The following is a 21,946-nucleotide window of genomic DNA, read 5'->3' on the forward strand; positions in this document are numbered from 1 at the left end:
AGAGCTAGTGAGATGGAACAAGAGAAGAGGAGAGGAGAGGAAGAAAATGAGATGGGATTTTCAAGGATTATTGGAACAGGGTAATCTTGCAAAAGAAATATGGAACATCCCGATACAGAGAAACAATGGAATGATTCTCGGAGCGAGACAGACGCTGTGCGAAGTGGCTAGAGGAGGGAGTGAAGGGGCGTGAGAAAGTCTAAGCCAGAAAACTGTGATCATAAGCCTTTGAAACACGTGCTTTCTTCCATTTTTATCCTTTTCTAGATCCAAATCGGTATTGCTTTTTAGCCTATTGTTTATCTGTTTGTTTGTTTTATTCATAATCCAATCCAGGCCTAAAAGGCCTATTGTGAGGAACTGATAAGCAGGGTGAAGTAGACACTAGAATCGGTGATATGATAACTTCTAGAGAACTAAGTGAAAGAGGGTGGAAGCCCCTATTATACAATTTCTAATTTACTATACCTAAATGGTTACGAGTAGAAAGGTCGCCTGTCGTGGTGAATCTCCAAATGCGGCTAGCGCGGAAGGATCACTTGAAGCGCGGTGCCTTTCCGTTTTGGAACTCGAGAAATTTCAACCACCAACACTGCATACGAGATGACGCAGATTATGAAGGACAGCTTCCTCGATCTGGAGAGGCATCGGCAGCTGCTTGAGGAGAACGTAGAAAAGCTCCGCAAGTCCCTGCGGCATTGGCAAATATGGGAGGCAGAATATGAAGGGCTGAAAGAAGAAATTTTGGCAAGACAGCCTCCTCCAAACCAAGAACAATTGATAGAGCTTGTGCGTGACTACGAGGGCGAATTAGTCAATCAAAAGGAAGTCACTGAAATTCTGGGTGAGCCAACGCGATCACCAGCACAAGTTGTGAACCTACTCGACAGGCGGATCGATTACGTCGAGCAAAATGCGCGGAGCCTTCAGAAGCAAATCGAACTGGCAGAGAACAAGCTCGCAGCAGCGTCCATCATAAGTCAGCCAGAAGTCAGGAATGAGGAAGGTCTTCCTGTGACCGATATCGTGGAGGAGCTGGATGAGGAAGGAAACATCATCTCGAGTCACATATCAACGCCTGGAAGCGCAAAGCCACAACTGCTGGAGGTCTTGGAGAAAGCAGGTATCCATGATCTGCCAGAAACAGATAGTCCGCCTCAAAATGTACAGATCCCACATAAATACCGGTCAGAAGCCTCCCCAGCAGAGACCAAACCCGCAAAGAAAGGCGTCAAGTTCTCTGCGGATACAAAGATTGGTCCAGAACCCGAAAAGTCACAAACGGCGAAGAGGGTCGAAACCATCATGAATATAGCAAGACAGCAGGGTACAAGGCCACCAGAACCTCCTATTATACCCACCGATGAATCTCCAGAGGATGCCGCTCTTCGCAGAGAGATGCTAAAATATGGCATGTCAGAAGTTGGGGCTGTCGTGGCAGAGCTTGATGTTGAAGAGGGTGACTGGACTGATGGAGACTACGATGATTATGGAGAGGACGAATCAAGTACTGACGACGAAGATGAATTCGGCAGATCGACTGGAAGGGTCGTTGATGATGAATTACGGCAGCAAATGATAGAGTTGGAAGAGAAACTGGGAGTTAGGATGATGGAGAATGCTGGCCCAAAACCAGAAGACTACGATATCGTGAAGGAAGGCATCGGTCGCATCTCAATCAACGGGGAAGACGAAAAGGGGACCGAGAAAGCTACGGCGAAAGAGTCGATCCCTAGCGATGGCAAAGATCCACTGTCTACCCAGGCATCCAAAAAGTCTGTTCGCTTTTCAGAAGAAATCGATGTATCTACTGCTCCCACGCCCCCCTCAAATCTACCTAAGAAGAAAACGGCTCCTATTGGCGACATAGTCGAGCGGACTGCTCCTGCGCAAGCTGCTACGCCCAAGCCAAAGAAAACATCACGCTTCAAATTAGACCGAGCTGGTGGTGATTCTGCCAGCCATGCAAACATGCCTCATCGGCCCGCTAGCAATCCGATTTCAGCCCTAACCTTACAGCCGGCCAAACCTTCCACGCCGAAACCGTTCTCCGGGCCGATTCAATACCCACAAGAAAGAAGCCGAGTTACCCCTACTGGTCCCGAAGGCAAGACTTTGGCTTCTGCAGTAATCGAACGCGATATCCCGCTTAACACATCCGCCACTGCACCCGATGAGTTGGATCCCGATCTATTGCATCAGGAAGTTGCTATCGAGTACCACAAGATGCGTAATATCATGATTCAGCGGGAGGGGGGCTTTATGAAGGAGGAAGAGAGCGAGATCGTGCCGCGTACGGAAGAGGAAGGTGGTCCAAAGAAGATGAGTAGATTCAAGGCCGCAAGGCTAGCGAAGTCGTAGGCGTTCTCTCAGACATCAAGACAAGTCTCAATGTCATCATGATTTCTCGGATTCAGGTGTATCTGCCTTGTACAAGTGTTATACTCTTTTTCCACTATCCTGTCCCATTTTCCACCTCTCGTGTCCAGGTAGGTCTTGTTCTCGTCTTCATTTCTGCGGCGGAACGAACCATTCAACAATCGATGTGGAGCGGTAGACAATCTGCTTCACATTACTGTTCCGTTCCTAGATTAACAACAAGGGCTCTCTGACGCCTTGATCAAATATCAGTGATCTTGGGGCATTCGTTTCACCCTATACATATCACATCTCCCAATCGCGTACCTCTGATGACCGGTAAACAGAGCGGGTGTTCTTTTGACGTAGGGTAGATTATACGCGGCTCCATAGTGAGGGCCAAAGGGACATGTCTGCTGTACATACCTGTAGGTAGGTAAGAACGGGACAATTCTGCCATTCTAGAAGACTCATGCTGCAATTTCAGGCGTGGGATAAAGAAACCAATACATACCCAAACTTGACCTTTGCAATTCTTCACGCTTTGGTCTGCCTACCTATTATAAGCTCTTAAAACAATCCGAGGTCCACCTTGACCTCATTCGATCAAATATACGTACTTCTAGCATCTCGTTCGTACCCAAAGATATCTCCATTGTTGTTGCCCTCGCAACTTCGTGGCTTGTTGAACTTTGCCTGCTTATTGTGCATGTTATCTTGGCAAGGAGTGTCACGCTGCAGCTACGAGGCTATGCACACGACGTCTCGTACCTTATTCTTGTATCTGCCCGCCTAGCAAACGAACGCGATAAAACTTTACATCTTCAACTGGGTGAGTCCAGGTCCGGGTTATCGATGGAACCGTGACATCGGAGGTTGTTGCTAGAATTCGCGATAACCACCATGTTACGCTCACACCTTTTCACCACAACGTGGGCGACAACGGCCCCATCTTCCCCACGCTATCTGTGGTGTTGCCCATGTTATCATGATCGTCTCCGCAATTCCTCAAGTTCTCCAAGCAGGCCTTGCCGTGGGGCCGTTCTCCGTCTCTCTGTAAATGCTGGCCGTTGGTGCTGCTCTTTTCAAACCCAACATTGCCCCGACTATCCTTGGTATGTCAAGTCTCCAGCTCCATTCCTCTATTCCAACAAGCTCAAAAGTTGTAGACAACCCACCGTTCGGAAAACTACTATTATATCCCGAAATCAACAATTCTGGCATACAGGTCTCCAGATAAAAAACCCACACAGGAAACCCCATTTCATCACCAGAAGAAATGGCATCAAAGTGATCGCTGATCCTGAAGCAAGTTCTGAAAGTGTTTTGCTCTCATGAGTCTGTTTAAACTGTGGAACTCAAGTGAACAAGCCTGACAGGTTTAGGCTCTACCTCTTGATCAATCTGGGCGGTTTTACCGGTGTTGCTATTGCATACCTTGCAAAGCATGTTGGCTTCTGGGCAGCTTACATTATTCTTGGGGTGATCTACTTTATGCTCCCAATCTTGCTGTTCGTCAATAAACGTCTCATAAAGGGGGCTCCTATCAGTAGCACTCTTGGCAACTTCATTTCCATCAGCTTATTAGCCTTGAGGAAGGCTGGGATAAATCATTTTGGCCGCGCGGGATACTGGAATCGTGTGAAGCCCAGCGAGTTGGCCAAAGAACGCAAAGTACAACGAAAGATATATGTTTCCTATTTAAGGGTTTTGTTGTGTTATGGGTAATTAAATCACTACGAGAGATTGCAAAGGCCCAATAATGCGGTTCAAACCCTTGCTCCTCAGGGAAGCGCGACAAAAGGATGTTTTGCCAAAGAGTTTAGCCAGATATTGCAGATACTATAAGGAAATGCCTACCTTAGCTTAATAATGAAAATGGATGAGAAGAGTTAGGGGTATCAAGTTTTTGAAATTCATTCTTCAGAGCGCACAGCGCTACTGGACACTCTCCCACGTAGTTTCGCCCGTCAGAGCAAATGACTCGAATCTCATACCCTCCCCGTTCGTTCCGCCTTCCCTCTCCCATTTCCCCCATGCCCCCTCATCAATCTTCACCACGCTGTTCCAGCCTCTCACCAGACTCCTCCAATAACACACCTCGGCCGCAGGACTCAGCATTCCCTTATCAACGGTGCTTTCTCTCTGTCTGTTGGCAATGCCCTCCGCGAATTCAGGGTGCGCGCGAAGCCACTCGATGGTCTGGTGGAGATCCGACCAGTCTGGCTCAACGAAGATGATGTTTGCTGTTGATGGGGAATAGGAGTCTGGCCAGCGGGGATTGTGGGGTGGAGGTGCGGTCTGGGAGTTGTAGGATGGGGAAAAAGGGAGGGTGGAGGAGAAGAGTGGACGCAGCTGATGCGTGGTATGCATCATGTAGCTGGGTGGTGGAGTAAGGATAATGGAGCGGCAAGCTTGATGGAATGGAAGCCGTCCTGAGTAAGTCACACCCTATGACACTTTTAGTCAAATACTAATCCAAGAATGGAAAGGGCATTTACCTCGGTATAAATAATATACTTGTACTTGCAAAAGTCTTCGATCCCGATCGAGTTTTTTGCCTTTATGCCATTGGTCTCCCATCTCAAATCCTCTACATCTGCCCAATCCTGGTCCTTTGTCGCTGCTAGCAAATTCGGTCTCAGAGCTGTATTCCCAACAGAATTAAACCAAGCCGTTCCTCTCCAGATTGCTTTATCAATCTTCTTCTCCCACGGAATTCTGTGCTCGATGGTGGAAATTCCGTCAAGAGCTTGGTCCATAGTCCCAAGGAATGGTTTCGGCCAAGACCAAAAACTAAAATGCGGCATGACCCAGTAATTTCCTTTGATATTTGGATCATTCGATCGCGAAAAGGACCATGCGTCCTGCCGTGGGTAATCTATGATTGAGAATGCAAAGACCGTGTCTGGGAGGGGAGTTGGAGACGTGACGAGTGCTCGATGGATTTGATACAGCACTGATTGACGTTCCTGCGAAGCATTAGTTCCCATCCGCGCAACTTTGAAGTGCCGACCTACATGAAGCATATCTCTCGACGGTCGCCGTTCAACGGAAATCACGTAGAGCTAAAATTTCCTCCGAAGTCAGCGATGCTCTCTCTTCTCGAGGTCCAGCACATCGCACCTTTCCATCTTTGATCCTTGCCTGCACCAACCCTTGGTAATCATCGGGCTTCTTGTCCAAGATGAATGGTCCTCTCGCAACAGTATCATCAATCTCCTTTGTCAATCCCGGAAATGTAGCCCTACATTGTTGCTCATTCAGGAACAGCGACTCCGTTGTTTCTTTCGACGGGTATCTTGAAAAACTGCCCAGCACATTAATCGAATTCGTAGTTCCGCAAATAGTGCACGAGAACTGCCAGACCATCAATAGGACTACGCAGAACAAGACAAGGTGAACATTTCTTCGGCGTACAAACGCCATGGTTCCTGAATGGCGGTATCTTGCATCTCCAAGCAATCGATAAGGACAGAATTTTGGATACCGCGAACTTTCACGTCTTCTCTGAAATGGAGGGGTTCTTGTGACTTTTAAGTGCCCGCCGACCGAACAGCCTAATATACAACAAATGAGATATCATGGCGGAGATGATGCCACGCTGGCGAGATAAAGTTGCTTATATAGGAAATTAAAGCCGTCAAAGCCGTGGGGTGCTGGTGTCATTTAAATAAGGAATCGAGCCGTTTGAGAAATTATGAAGTGGACGACAATTTCCCCGCAGGAGGAGGGCAGGAGGGGTCTGAGATAAGGTACCGAAGTACTTAATCTCCGAGCCCTCACGTGATTAGTAAACCTGCAGGTACTGCACGTTCAATGCATTAAAGGGAGGAGATTTTCTGTATTTATTTATTTATTTGTTTAGTCCATTACAGTGCTGTACGAGTCAAAGGCTATGTAACACTTTTAGGTCCTTTCTGCCTAAGCTAGATACCTAATCCTTAGATAGTATATCCTCTAGTCCACTATAAAACTCCCTCTATATTAAAAGCATAGAGCCCTATAGATACCTATTTGGCGCAGTATTAAAGGGCGGTTTATCCCCTGATATTTCCATCCCACTAGCCATTTGCTAGCCTTTTACATATACTGCATTGCTAGGAAAACAAGAAAACCCAGGTTTTTAGGCCTATTAGGGATAAATATTTAATATGCCTCTATACCCCCTCTTACTTAAGTGATCCTCCCTAAGTTTCACCTCTAAGCCCGAGCCGCAGGTTGAAGTCGAGTCACGCTTAATGCTAGAATAACTAATCTTGCAAGAGGAGTAGATATTGTAGTATAGTAGCCGCTAGCCTAGCCTCTCTATCTCGTAAAGGGCCTAGGAGGCCGTAAACTCGCTGAAAGAGAGGTCCTCCTAGCTAGTAAAAGGGGTGCGTAAAGAAGAAGAGCGATAATCGCCCATATTAAATCAAATAGAGGGCAGAAGTTAGAGTGAGGGCTTATACTTTTGCGATACCCAAGCATGGTTTCACTCCCTTAGCTTAAAAATGATAGCAGATGTTAAATCTAACTAGGACCTCTATAACTGTTATTGCCACATTTCGTCCCTATGCCTCCTCCTCTGCTCCCTAGGAGCCTGTATAAAGTTATCGCGATTAAAAATGGGAGTGTAAGACCTTTGAAAATTCGGATTTATTCACCGTAGACAGCAGCATGCCTCGCAAACGCGTAACAGTAGCAGCGTAATAGCAAAAGCGTGACAGTCGAATAAGTCGAATAAGATGCAATAGTGTGGCAGCGTAGAGTGTAGGAGGCTCGTTGCCATTATCGTGACTCAATTTCAGCTCTAGGATCGTATTGCAACGTAGCAACATCGCGATAGCAAGGTCACCACGCCACTCAATCCTCAGGATAAGCGTACAAATACACTCATCCACAGGTTCGTAGAGGGCACCGCGTACAGGTGTTGAGTCTTCGCCCTCCGGAGATTTTCTGTAGACAGTCATGAACTGGACTGGACTTGATGTTGTCTCGGTAATTCCTGATTCCTTCAGGGACTACTAAGAAGCGAGGGCATTCCCATATAGGTAAGATCATGCGAGACCTGCAACATGCCGAGTAATCCACAGGCTCAGCACCACACGTGGTGGATCACGTGATCTTTCTTACCTTTTTACCCATCCCCAGATCAAGGATTGTTTGACTTCTTGAGGTTGATCTTTCAATATAGTATTAAGGTTAGTGAGCCGCATAAACCTTCTACGGTACGGTCTAACCAATTTTAAGGTTATGAAGGATCGGCAATCTTATTTCCCCACAGCTTTAACGTCAAAGTTTCAAACTTCCCATGAGGCTTGGGCATTGAGCATCCTGCGTTTGCGGCACTGCAGTACTTAGCAAAACTTCATTCGTCCATCCAGTGCAAAGGCTTTCTTTTACGAAGTACGGAGTCGAGGGATGATGTAACGTCCTTCTTTGAGATGGCATATACTGTACCCAGAAATAGCTTCACCGACCCGCTTTTCAGCAATGCCCAACTCAAGAATCGCGGACTCACCGAGTCGTGCCGGGGTTTGTAGAAGAGGTATAACTATGATGTGTTGGTCTGCTGGCAAGAGTCTATTATTTTTCAAGTGCGATTCTATAACCTGAATTTATCATGAAGTCTTTCTTTGCAATCGGCTCTGCCGCTCTTCTCCCTCTACTGTTCCAGTCCGCAACATCATCACCCATTGCAGAGCCAGGGCCCTCACTCATCCAGGAGAGAGCCATCTGCAATGTGAGCTTTTTACGTTTGACCAAGCAGGATGCAACCAGCTGGCTCGGTACAGTTGATCACAACATCAATCTCCTTTCCTGTAAGTCCCTCTAGAAGCCGGAAAGGAACATCCTCAGACTAATCACACATGATAGATCAAGCCGACAAGCCGAACGCCTACCAGCAAACGTCGTCGTGCTATGGCTGGAATTGGGGCGACGGATGCGGCTGGGCTGTAGCAGGAGAAAATAAGATCGACGAGGGCTGGACGATCCAACACGAAGGTTATACCGCATACGACGATTATGATGCACCCGTCCAGATCCACGGGAACGATTGCGAGGGAACAGTCCTCGAGTGCAAAGGCTCGCACGGCTCTTACACAATCCCCAGTAAGCCCATCAAAACGTGGATGAGATTATACATCATAAGCTGACTGACAATGACAATCGGCAGACCCATCAGGCCCAGCAAAATACTTTTACCTGAGTGACTCAAGGTGTGCTCTCAAGGGAGTGAACGTGGATGCGTTATTCGGAGCCAATAACGAGGGTACAGAGCTGAAACAGCTACTCGATAAAGAGGGCAACGACCAAGGCTTCACCGGAGACTTCTCGACTCTCAAGAGCGACGGTTCCGTGCCCGATCCGGGACCATACACCTGCACGCACTCCCCTGAGGGAACGTATCTTGTCAATCAAGAAACAGTGTGCCAGCAATTCTATGTAAGTAGTTGCATCAGCATCAGCTTCAATCAGCAAGCTATACATATATAGCGCACAGCCAGCTAATCCTGTCTCTAAATAGACGTGCGTCGATAAAGCCGCTAGCATCACCGCGTATTTCCCTGACAGCGCCAACATGCCTGCGACTGGAACCTCTCAGCCAACTGTGGACTCGCTTGGCAGTGAACCAGGTACATGCTCAAAGGACTGCAGCAAATGTAACGAGGACGGGTGCCCTGCTGGTACAGCTGGTTGCTGTGGTAACGGGACTTGCTGAGGTTGAAGACTGTGTGATGCAATGACTTATAGAGTACAGACTTATATACCCAACATGCAATTTTTGTAGCTGTACATATCTTAAAAGTGCCAGTAGAATCATCGTTGCGGCCTTTGATAAAATTACGCCATATCCAAAACGTCTTGAGTACTCGAGATGTTGTTGTACAATGGCATCGAGCTCCTCAAGATCATTCCAGGAATCTGTATCTTCCAATGTTAGGAAGATGACTTGTTCTTCTGAGTGGCGATTCTTGTACCTTTCCTTCCATTCGCCTTTGAAATGCTCAATGGTTCCAATTATAGCTCTGGTCAAATGCTGTGGACCGCAGCTGTTGCCAAAATTAATGATGTCCTGAAGGCTCAGAGGAAAGCCGTGGGTGGCTTGGGTTAAATTTTGGGCATTAGCTCTTCCATCCATAGCAAGAGTGCGCCTTGAAGCTTTGGCTTAAGTTTGATGCATATTTGCAGCAGTATGAAGTACTGATCGCGGTCCAAAAATGCGCTTAAACCGAGATTATAGGGAGTTAAGAGACTTGCAAGCTTTAGTACTACAGCAAGGAATCGTTCATCATCGGTTATCCATGTCGTACTTTCTTGTTTGTGTTTTAGATCATCCTGAACATACTTATTAGTGTGATAATAAAACAAGAGCACCAACTCATCATAAACGAAATTCTTTCTAAAATGCTCTTCTCAAAAAGGTGTTGGATATCTAGAGTAGCCATTTGTGTAAAGAGTTTCTGGGAACATGACCTATCTCAATGACTGCTAGAACGGGCTGCTTGTCCCTGTCCAAGAAGGATACTACAATCGATCGATCCTCTCCTTCGCTCTTGCAATATTATTCGGGAACACCTTTTGAGGCTTCCACACAATCCTCCGATCAGAGGATTTGCTGTCAAGACCACATCTGCTGTCATTTTCTCCTTTCCGTAGTCTCGGAACATGAAACAAGAAAACAAAATATTTGCGACGAAACACCAAAACACAAAACAAGATGTCAATCAGTAAATACTATACTTCCAGGGAGAATCATTCCCCTTTAATGGATCTCATGTCTCTTTCTAACGTCTTAAAGAAAGGTGAACCAAGGAAGATCCCATGGGAATCTATACCCCTTCCCCCGTATCTCCCATCACTTAAATACCCCCTACCACCAATACCAAACCCCACAACTACATAATCCCCCTCCCCTCCCTCTTGATCTCCCATCCAACTCATCTAGTCACATTCATGGCCCCATTCCATGGAGATGAAACCTAATTACCCATTCCTCCTTCCACCACCACCTCGACCTCGACCTTGCCATACCTCCTCACAATCACAAGTCAGTCATGAAAAACACAACTACTCTACCTATTTCGAATCAAAATCTTCTACTGCAAGTAGACGACATTACTGTTGTCAAGAACCCATTTGCTGTCAATCTCCTCCTCTGAACCCCGTCAATTCCAATCTCTCCAAACAAAACAATTTCCACCCATCACCCATCACACAAACGTAAACACAAAATCCGTAACTGACACCCCACACCCATCCGTCCCCTTGTGTTCGCTCTGAGGAAGTGAACATGATCTTGAAACCCCAAATTCCTCTCCAATGACCGAAAACTTGTACTCCATCCATACACTTATTTACTTACTCAAACAAACCACCGCATCACCTACAACAAGCAAATTAACCCCTCCTCACTCCACTTCACTCCACATCCACATTCAACCCCGCACCTTCCCTGCCTCCCTCCCTCCTTCCTTCTCCCCCCATTTCATTTCCCCTACCAAAATGCAACATCAACCATCCAAACAGACTCCTAGCAAGAGCACTACACCGTTGCGGGGAAATGTCTCTCATGAGCTAGGAACAGATAGACATATAAACCTTAAGCTGCTGGAGTAAAGACCCACATTGTCTTTCATAGTGTTCTTTGGCGAGGTTCTTTAAACCAGCACTTGAGGTTGACGTTTTATCAACACATCACATATCAAATATTACCATTCTCACAGCTACATTCAATATTTATTCCCATTCGTTCATTCATTGCTCTCTCTTTCTACCCCAACCTACTCCACCCCACCACACCGTCATCGGCCTGTGACCCTAATCCATGACCCTAGCAACACCACTTGTTGATACAAATACACTTCCCCTCGCTCGCTCAATTCCACATCCCATCCCATCCATGGGTACTCTTCGCTCTCTCCCAAACGCCAAAACAGAAGACAAAAAAGACAGCGTGAACCAGAATGAGAACCAGAACTAGATTCTTCCAAAAACCATGTTTTTTTCATTCTGTGCACATATAAGAGGGAATACGTTCTTTCGTAAGAATGCTTGGCTTTGAAACCGCACCATCATGGGTCTTGTATCCCCTAGCTTTCCACTATAGTTCATCATCATCATCTCTGTGTATATCCTCGAATCCGGTAATCTTGCACCTGCAACTGGCGTCGTCTCGTTCCTCATGGGGTTGTGGTATTGTCGTTCAAAGGGCAGGATTATACGCTTTGAGGATATCCGCTACCGGCATTCGGAGGTGGGCTATTGACCATGCTGTTCCTCTTGTTCCGACTCTTCTTCATCTGGCTCTTCAGTGCACTGGAATCCAAAGGCTTGAGTAGTTCAAAGCTACATAGCAACTCTGTCGAAACACTCATCACCGCGCCATAATTGTCAAACTCCCCGCAGTAATTCGGAGCCGAGAACACCGTGACCAAAATGCGATCCTCGAAGAACTCGTATCCGTCTTCTACAACCATGTGTGCTCGACATACGAGGTCGAAATCATGTCGCGCTAAAAAGTCCGATATGACCTTCTTCCCGAACGAATAACTGACGCCACGCTCGCTCGATTCCCAATCTTTCTCTTGGTCTGCGGGGTCGGCCCATAGGAGGTCGTTCAGTAATCCGAAGTCGGGTACGTCGGTTGGTCGAGCAATATTTCGGATGTCGTCCATATGGCTGAGGGCTGGTGATAATCCACCGTGGACGCAGAAAATCTTTCCTGCAACTATAGCAGCAATTGGCAGCTATAAAAGTCAGCAATTTCTTCTGCAGGATTAGGTGGAAGGACTTACGCAATTGAAGCTATCTACAAAAGTCTTCCAAACCTTCACATTGCACCTTCTCTTGCACTCATCGTAGAATCCATAGACACGGGTAACGTTCGCACATTCATGATTACCTCTCAACAAGAAAAAGTTCTCTGGGTACTTGATCTTGTAGCACATGAGAAGGAGAATGGTCTCGAGGGAATGCTTGCCCCTATCGACATAATCACCTAGAAACAAGAAGTTTGCACTTGGGGGAAAGCCGCACATCTCAAACATACGTATGAGATCCGAATATTGCCCATGGATATCACCCACAATCTTGACTGGAGCTTCTAGCTCAATCAGAGGTGGCTGTTCCAAGAAAATCTCTCTGGCTCGAGAGCAGATAGAGGTGATTTCTGCGTTCCTTAAACAAACACCTTTCGTGCTCTTGCCAGCATACCCGGCATCAAGAAGCCGTTTAATATAGTCATCCACATCCGAGTCCTTTATGTCGCTCAACGCAATGGATGAGGCATTTTGGCTGCTGGAGATAGCGTCTGTACTTGGGGAATGTGTAGATAAAGTATCGTCTTGAATAAGATTAATCGTGTCTGCTCTCTTGACAAGAATCGATTGCCCGGCCCGTTGCAAGTGTGCATGTGGATTCGTGGCCCCGGAAGGTGGTTGATCTGAGACGTGGTCAACTTCGCCACTCCTTTGCGCGGCATCTACATCATGATGTCCTTGGCGCATAGACGCAGATTGGATTGGAGATGGGGGCGGTTGAGGATCTTCAAGAGGGGAAGTGACATCTTCTTGAGAGTCTTGTACTGGGGATGTGGTTGTGGAGGGCGAATCTGGCGTATCTGCGCGGTTGCCCCGCGACATCGCTGATCGAGAACTTCTCCCAGACCGGACTGACGCCGCATCTGACTTATCGCCATTGGCCTCGCCATTGCTTAATCCAGCAGTCGAGTTGCGAGGGCTATCGGTCTTGGACCCTGGTATCTTGGAGCGCAAGGCCCCTCGGATGGATCTGCTGGATTCTTTGGTATCTGCCTTGGTAAACGAGGGATAAGACTGTAAAGGGTCTGTCGTTTTGTCCAATGACGTCTGTGATGCTGAGCCCTTGGGGGTGGTGGCCCCCGAGCCTTTCGAGGATTGGTTTCCCATGATTAGGTAACTTCGCTGTTTGGCGGTGTATATGTAATTGTAGTTCTCAGGTCGCGATTTTCGGTGGACACCATAGGATGATCCTTCTTTTGTGTAGTCGGCGTGGATCTGAAAACTAGGTAGGAGAGTAGTTCCGTGTTGTAGACGGAGTTAATGGAGGTGAATGAGGGTAGGTTCGGTCGGAGTTAGAGATTCGAAGGACCGGGTATGTCGGTTTATTGACTCTTCTTCTGCGAACAGATAACGGTCCTCGGAACCCGTGTCGGACGTAAAGGTAGTGTAGTTGCAGCAAGTGCTTGTTCGTGGTATCGCAGGATATGAAACTGGAGACTGCGGTTTGAAGGGAAGACCGGCAGTGGCCTAAGAAAGGCTAGATGCTTGAGTCACAGTTCGTCAGCAAAGCTTTATCGTACTCGATCTGAAAGGCAGAAGTGAGGGCGGATCGTATGAAGATGCTGCGCTTTGTCGGGGATCTTTTGCTTTTGAGGCTCAAGGAAGGGCTTCGATATGGATGTTCCTGACCGATTATCGCCAGCCAGCCCAGCTAGATTAAGTAGTTGCAGGGATGCGTTGGTGGATATATTCGCGCATGGGTGGGGGGATAGCAACGAACCTTCTTCAGTTGACAGCAAACAGTAGGTATGATAATTGAACTCGGACGTGGTTTACACCTGAGATAAAGAGACCAGAATAATGCAACGACAAGTGATAGTCTGCACAACAGCTGACGGTATTGGACCCGAGGGCAAACAAGGTTCAACAGCGTCGGGACTTTTCTCTTGTGCTTGTGTATACGATAATAAGGCTTAAGGTGGAGAAGACAGAGAAGATGGAGCAGAGGGAGGCTATGCCACCAAGTTGGTACAGTATTGTGGGGTTGAGTCGTCGTCACAACGAGGACGCTGTGTACCGTTGGACTGATTGGAAAATTGACGCCAATGCTTTTAAAGCCGGGGCTAGAAACGTGTCCGTCGATTGAGGCGACGAGGACGAGGACGTGGACGAGGCAGATACAATTTGATTGGCAGCGGCAGAAGATAGGGAGGGGTATCAAAAGCTTGGTGGACAATTTGTACTTGATGTTTTGGTGTTTGATGTCTGGAGGCTCAAATCATTGATGCTCAACAGATTGTATGTACCGGTACAGTACATGTATCGTCGGAACTCGCAACTTGCGCAAAGCAAGACATCTGACAAAATACCTAGCCTGGCAGCTCTTGGCGAACGAGCCAGCCCAGCCAACCATACCGGGCTTGATAGCATCTTCCGAAGGCATGGCATGCTCCGTGGCACTAATGAGAAAGATTCAAGAGCGCTCCAACATCTTTTTCTTTTTTTACTACCACTATTCAAACACAAGGAACATCTGACAATCCCTTGAAAGTTTTGGGGAATATAGCATGTTAAGCCTAAGATTTCTTGAACTGTATTATCTATCCGTTTCCTGTCTATTCACACATGGTACATCATATGGTGGTGACATAATTGATTATTTGCGGTCAGACTTGAAGCAATTCACAAGCAAAACCATATGTTAAGCCCTCTGCTGCTAAGCAAATCTGGTTATGGTTATTTTTTATGCATTTAGTCTAAATCATTTGATTGACTTTTTCCTTTTTCCATACGGGTACGCGCAGCCAGACGGTTTCTCACTATGGCATCCAGCGACGACGAGTCGTCTCTCATGGAGCTCGACGAGCGTAATACACGGGATGTCATAGAAGAGGGCGAAGAGGAGAGGAGGAAGGAGAAGAAGATTTCTATTAGTGGGATCTGGAATCGACTTCATACACAGTTGTCGCTGCGTCAAAAAGCCGGACCATCACTAATCGCAACCACGCTGAGCAAGCTGAGCAGCACAGCACACAATGTCGCCTATCACTCTCCTCCAAACCCACGACCCAGCTACTTCCGCTTCCTGGACCTTCCCGATGAACTCCAGCTCCATATCCTGAGCTATTCTTTCCAGGCACGTGTGTGCGAGATAAAGGACCCGGATGATGAGGACAAGATCAGATACAGACACAGTCCTAAACATACCATCTATGCCACACCTCGCATTGCCCTTGCAGACGTCAGTCACAAACTTCGCGCCATGACCTATGAGTTGCACCCTTACTGCTTTGAATACGAGTGGCAGGGTTCAAAAGGTCGTTATCCTATTAGGTTCAACGTCAAAACTCTAGTTCTCTAAAAAGAAGTGCTTAATATTCATGATATCTATGAAGGTTCTATCTATGAAGCAGAGCTTCCTTATATACACATAGGTATGACTCACACGTCATACCTCTACTCATTCACACACATAAAGACAAGAGACTCTAGAGTCCTGTGAATGGGGCACGTGATACATCACGTGACCTATGTTCAACAAAAACGGATGTGCTTGTCATGCCTCAAGTAGGAATTCACTTCCAGGTACCCAGAAATATGTTATAACCACATACTGATCAATCAACACAGTGGCTCCTAGAAAAGAACGACTTTGAAATGCCGATCCTAGCAAAAGTAAAAGACCTAATCATAACATGCCATAGCCCTCGCCCCCGCCATGTAGGCATCAACCGTCTCAGCCATTTCTCTTCAGACGCGATAATCCATCTCATCCACGCCGGCATCTGGAAATACGATTCTCCCGGCTATACTTTCCTGAAAGGAAGGGACAGCGAAGACCGACTCATCACTTCCAGAGGTCCGTACTGGGTAGATGATGCTTGGAGTGCTTCTCGTACACGCAGAGGCTTGAGACTGTTGAGTGTGTTAAGTGGTAGTTCGGTTCCGTTTGTCTCCGCGGCTAGGATCACAAGTATTGGGCATAGTGATAAGCAGACGGGTTGGAGTTACAGGATGGCTAAGCAATGGGAGTATCGGAGGGCTGTGAAGAGGTTTGAGAAGGAGGAGAGGAAGATTGAGCAGGAGGTGCGGAGACGTCATGTTTTAGCGCTACAGATGGTAGGGGAGGAGCAGTTAGAGTGAGCACAGGTAGAGTGACCAGTGACCAGTGAATAGGAGAGATTATCAATTTTGGACATACAGTGGACAAATGAGGGGTATCAATGTATCATACAATATAATTATTACAACCCCAGTAGCATACATGCGTGCTGGTTAAGAGTATACAGCACTTCGTCCAAAGTTACTTTACTAAACTATAATAGGAAGCCCTTTCACTTGTTTTGCCGTCACTAGACTAGATACTCATCATATCAAGCCCTTTCTTTAAAGAACAATCACATCACGTGCACCAACCCCCACAACGCACTAGCCACCTCTTCTTGTCTTGTTCACCAGGCGAGGCAAACCCCCCTCCCCCCCTCTCACTCACCTGAAACACCTCCATCTCCACCCACGTCGACTTCCACAAGCAACGCATTCACGAGTCACCACCCAGATCTTGATTTGTATGAGCCTCAACCGTCTGACGCGGATAAAATGGATACCAATAACAAGCTTAAATCTACAAAAGTAGAAGTCTCGAAGTCTAAATACGCAATGCCTCTTGGTCCGTAGGCGGGCGACGTACCTCTGTAAGGCTTTTCGTGACAAAAATAGAAGTCCGCCACTGCGTCGTGCCTGACAACGAAAAGCCGCTACTCCGTACTGAGGTCTGGTGTACTGTAAAGTGGAACAGGCAAGGCGTAGGGGTAACGGGTACGCCGTAACCACGTTGGTTATGCGCATAGGGAAAGGGATTGTTTGTGAGGTTAGAAGGAAGAAAGATATTAGGAGGATTAATTATATGGAAAATCGATAGGGATCCACAGGAATACTGAATTCTTTTAATGTTATTGTTATTCCCAGTTTTATTAGAAGAAAAGTCTTGTTCGTATTTACATGGTACTAGTATATTCAGTCCTATGGTGCGGCGACAGTGGGGACTCAGCCCCAGAAGCGGTCGATCCTTACGAGTCCCGGGCGCTGAGTCCCTGACTTGCTGACTGCGCCATTATTTCTCTCTCCTGCCACTTCTGGCCCGTAAATATAAACACGAAACCCGCATCCTCCTTTTCCTCCTCTCATCCTATACCCCATCTCACGAACAGTCCATCCATCCATCCATCCATCCATCCATCCATTTGTTCTCCATCCTCAACCAACATCTCGACGACATCCATCGATATTATCTCGATTGATCGTCAACACATTCGTTCCTCTACTCTCGCTCACGAAAGAATAAGCAATCCATAACCACCAAGATGGGCGTCGGAAGATTCGCCTGTGTGATCCTGCCATTCGGCCTCACACTGGCCAGCTTGATCTGCATCCTAATCGCAATGCTCGCCGGTATCACCAACCACAGCCTCGACATGTTCGACGTCGATACCAAGAACATGTCCATCAGCACCAACGACCTAGCCAACCTCGAGAACTTAGCCAAACGCATGGCTTCTCCCGAACCTGACACCCCCCTCTCCTACCTCACACAAGCCGCTCAAGGCTCAGCTACTACTCTCGCCGAGCACTACGCTTCCGGCACAAACCTCACAGCTACGGATTTGGGACTCGCGGATAGTTACAAAGTTAGCTTGTGGAATTACTGCTCCGTAACAAGCGGCAAGACAAACTGCACAAAGGGCAAATTCGACTGGGCAACCCACGCAACGAACATCACTCTCCTTGAATCCGTCGCCAACGCCGCAAGTGGCGTTTCCAACACCACATTGCCTAAGACCCTCGCTGACTCCCTCAAAACCTTCGCCAAGGTAACCAAGTGGACAGAAGTTGTCTACATCATCGCCATCATCCTCGCAGGTGTAAATCTCGTCTTAGGAATCTTCGCATTCTTCTCGCGCGTCGGTTCCTGCGTCACCTGGTTGATCTCCGGTCTGTCCACAACCGCAGTCATAGCAGCATCCCTCATGGCGACTATCGAGTCCTCTGTTGTCGTAGCCGCTGTGCGCTCTACTGCCAAAGCCTACAACGTACATGCAAGTCTCAACACGTCCTTCCTGGCCACCACCTGGTTGGCATGCGCCTTCAGTATCGGAGCGGGTCTATTCTGGGCATTCAGTATGTGCTGCTGCGCGAGTGATCACCACAAGAGCAACCGCAAGAGCGTGGGAGATCATGAGAAGCTTATTCCAGGTGGAACTGGATATCAAAGGGTCGATGATACGCACCATTTCAACAACGGCCAGCAGACGGGTGTGTTTAACACCGGTGTGCCATTGAGGAATGTGCAGCCGCAAGCTCACGGCGGTGCTTATGAGCCTTATTCCCATGCTGCTATCTAAGTGTTTGAAATTTACAAAGGCAAACGGAGTGCCAGAGCCGTGGAGGTGATATGACGAGGAAGAAAGGAAAGGAAAGGATATCGGACCTGTCGATTTAGCGTGCATTACCCGGCGTTATTGGATGGAGGGGAGGATATAATTTCTATGATGAGAACAATGTATGAGTTGGATTTGGAATCTGAAACCCGTCAGATGCTAGCTATGAGTTGATTTAGAATAAAGATGACCATTATACCCTCCACCACCACCTCTTTTCATCATCATCATCTTCTTCTTCTCATCGCCCCCTCGCACTCTTTCCCATCCCCTCTCCTACTTTCCATTTTCACTACTGTACCAGTACAAGAAACCCACCAAGCGGCGGCGACCCAGAAGTCTAGGCCGTACTGTATGTAATAAGTAAGCACTTGCAGCCGTTCGCAAAACCCAGCAAATCATCTCACATCCATACCTGTTGGTATCACATAGTGCACTTTGCTGGCCTAGTAACCTGTCTTGTATTGCCTTCGCTCTGTTTGGTGGTTTGGTTTCTGGGTGTCTAAGTCTAAGCGTGGAAAGCAGAGCGAAGAGGTGATGTGATGCCTCTGCGTCGCGTAGTCATTCACGCTAAGGTCACATGACTGTACCGTGCCTCCCGACAATATCCATATCATCATGACCCCCAAGCACTTATCGCATCCCGATTCCTAACTATTCCAACTATTCCAATTCAAGCCAAGGCAATCCAGGCTAAGGTAAGCTAAGACAAAGAAAGCGAGATCTCTCCGGCCCCAGACCTTCGGGTCAGATTATCCTATCTATGTACATACAGGAGTACTGTAGTGGCTAGCGTACATGTACGATTTGTGTCGTTCCAGACTTCCAGTTGTCCTGGTACTTGTACGGGTGAGTGAGTGGCTTGAATCACGGTACGGTACTAGGCTTTATGTTGGCATAGGTAGGTAGGTAGGGAGTGTATTTTAGATATGCATGAGTGAGGGTTTGTGTTGTTGTGTGGTGGGGTGGGGTACTACTTACTATACTGTGAATAGAGAACTTGATATAGGATATTGGTATTTCTAGCATGTATATATATGTATATCATCTATAGTCCGCGTTACTTTGCTTGTTTTTCTTGGGGTTTACTTGATTTATATGATATAATCAAGTGATACACCCTCTTCCTACCTACACCTGCTCAAACAATAACCAATCCCTCTGTTACAGACATTCAACCCCCTTCCTGATATCCATCCATATACTATCTCTCGTACCCCACACTATAACTCTCAGCCTCTTCAGCTTCAACGCCCATTTCCCTAAGCAAATTATCAAAATTTCTCAAGGCATCAAACGTATCCTTTCGCACTTCAACGTTCATCTCCCTAAGCATATTATCAAACTCCCTTAAATCATCAAACGTATCCTCCCGCTCCCCATCTTTATCCTCGCCAATAGATAACTTAGCCGTGCCTTCATCAAGAAACTTTGCTAGTAGACGAGGAAGGAGGGGCTTGAGGTACGTGAAGCTGTAGGTTGTGAGACGTGGAGCTTGTGTCTGCTTGGGGGTAGAGGATGTAGTGGTATTAGAGAGTTGGATGAGGCTGGCGCGGCCCGACAGGGGTTGAGTTTCGTTGGCTGTTATTTTGTGCTGTGGGAGAGTCACTGGTGTAGTTTGTGTAGTGCTGCTTTGGTGGTGGGGTGCGCTTGATTGCGAATTCTTGGTCTGGATGCTGGATTCAGCTAGTTTTTGAGACAAAGCTTCCTGTTTGGGCTCAATATGCAATTTATCGGCTTGTTCTTTTGAAGTAGTGGTTGGAGTCACTGCATTACTGCAAGTGACTACCTCAGCTGGCGTTCCTGTAGCTGAAAGCCTTCCTTTTTTCTCGTTTTGGGACCAACCAACGGGTTTTCCCAGTGGTGTTGAGTCCAACAGATTTAAGGGAGGTGGATTGAAAGCATTGTTCTTACTTCGAGACGGATCTGGAAGAAGGGCTTCTCGTTCAGTCCTTGGTCGTCCCTCGTCTTCTATTATTCTGTCCGATGCAGCGGAGGTATGTGGGACAGCAGTAGCAAAGTGGCTGCCATTCGCTTTTCCTGAGTTGGCGGATGTTGGTTTCTCTCTGGGTTCGTCCTGAATAGCTTGGTTGCTTTTGTAGTTGATGGCCGACTCAAGGGGGTTGCGAGTGGCCTTCTGGCGTGTTTGCTGTGGACGGAAGAACTTGAAACTGATTGGTCGCTTGTCGATATTTCCGCTATTGGTTTCCTCTACTGTCAAACTCGGCGGATGAGCCTTCACTTCCTGGTCAAGACAGCATTTTCCAGCACCAAGAAATACGGACTCTCCAATTGACGCTTGCGTGAAAATCAACTTACCCTCTCTATTAACGACCGGTTCCAATGGGTTGCGCACTGTTTGTTGGGGCACCGATTGCTTTGTTTTGGAGAACTTGAAGCCGTATTTTGGCCGAGTGGATCGCTCTGGAGGAGAAACAAGTTCTGTCTTTTGATTTGCCTGGACCGCAATATCACTCAAACTTAGTCTCGAGGTAGGCGTACCGGCATCAACGCCTGCTTGTTCAGGAAGAAAAGTATCAGGGGGCTCGAGGGACGAAGCGGGCCGGTTTTTGTTGTTAATATCCTGCTTGAGAGAACCTGGTGGACCACGAAGGGAGTACGAGAGCAACCATTCTGGTATAACGACCTTGTAACTGAGCTTCCGCAAAGGGGACACTTCTGCACGATTACCCGGAGGGCTGAATTTATTTTTTGCCAAAGCTCTGGATATAGCCTTTTCCAACGCTTCAATGCCTGCTGACTTTCGTTCGTTGGAGTGAAGCCTCAATTTAGCAGGAATGGCTGGCTCCCGGGGGACCTCGGATCTTGACTTGGGGCTTGCTAAGGCCTTTGACACCACCATCTCCGCAGCTGAGGTAAGGTGTTTTGGGGGTCCAAGTGCACCTTGGATTTCGTGTGCTTTGCGAGTTGCCCCAGGTATTATCTTCGATGTAAAAGGTATCGGTAGGGGAGGATCTTCCCTGGCGACTTTTGCTTCAAGAGGATTTTCAAATAATCCCACTTGCTTCTTCCGAGATATCGTGAACTGTACCTTAGATGGCGCTGAATTGATAGCTCTCAAGTTCGAATGAGCTTCTAGTTCTGCGTTTGTGCTGAAGTGAGGAGACACTCCCATGGCGTCTGGTTCCCATGGGCTGCTGAACGCGCGTGCTTGCTTTTGCAGTGGCAGCTTGAATGCTAATTTTCGAGATGGAGCTGTGACAGTTGTTTCATGGTTCAATGGTAGATCCTTCAGAAGCTGTGTAGAAGAAATAGCGACAGGGATAGATCCGAAGCTGGGTGTGGAGGGATATGTAGATTGGTCATAATCCACATTATTGCCTCCTAGGGGAGGACATTAGAAACACACATATTTAGATCTAGGAATCAGTCAGTACTCACCTT

The 21,946-nt window shown here is 47.4% G+C and overlaps 4 protein-coding genes across 4 annotated transcripts; 2 read left to right on the top strand and 2 right to left on the bottom strand.

Annotated features, from left to right (window-relative positions):
- Window positions 1-603: 603 nt before the first annotated feature.
- LHYA1_G003244 (uncharacterized protein) lies at window positions 604-2,361 on the top strand (the record flags this gene model as incomplete). Its single annotated transcript, XM_031148218.1, has 1 exon — window positions 604-2,361. One exon carries the CDS (start codon window positions 604-606, stop codon window positions 2,359-2,361), a length of 1,758 nt encoding a protein of 585 aa, XP_031007076.1.
- Window positions 2,362-4,296: 1,935 nt separating this feature from the next.
- LHYA1_G003245 (O-glucosyltransferase rumi-like protein) lies at window positions 4,297-5,787 on the bottom strand (the record flags this gene model as incomplete). Its single annotated transcript, XM_031148219.1, has 3 exons — window positions 4,297-4,809; window positions 4,860-5,374; window positions 5,421-5,787. 3 exons carry the CDS (start codon window positions 5,785-5,787, stop codon window positions 4,297-4,299), a joined length of 1,395 nt encoding a protein of 464 aa, XP_031007075.1.
- A 5,774-nt stretch (window positions 5,788-11,561) lies between these two features.
- Window positions 11,562-13,379, bottom strand: pzh1 (Serine/threonine-protein phosphatase PP-Z; the record flags this gene model as incomplete). Its single annotated transcript, XM_031148220.1, has 2 exons — window positions 11,562-12,092; window positions 12,141-13,379. Coding segments are annotated over 2 exons (1,770 nt in total), but the record flags the coding sequence as incomplete, so codon positions are not given.
- Window positions 13,380-17,467: 4,088 nt separating this feature from the next.
- LHYA1_G003247 (uncharacterized protein) lies at window positions 17,468-18,505 on the top strand (the record flags this gene model as incomplete). The annotated part of the gene is made up of 1 exon (XM_031148221.1): window positions 17,468-18,505. One exon carries the CDS (start codon window positions 17,468-17,470, stop codon window positions 18,503-18,505), a length of 1,038 nt encoding a protein of 345 aa, XP_031007073.1.
- Between the last annotated feature and the right edge of the window lie 3,441 nt (window positions 18,506-21,946).

Source organism: Lachnellula hyalina (genome assembly GCF_007821495.1).
Source record: "Lachnellula hyalina strain CBS 185.66 chromosome Unknown contig00034, whole genome shotgun sequence".
NCBI classification, from domain to species: Eukaryota; Fungi; Ascomycota; class Leotiomycetes; order Helotiales; family Lachnaceae; genus Lachnellula; species Lachnellula hyalina.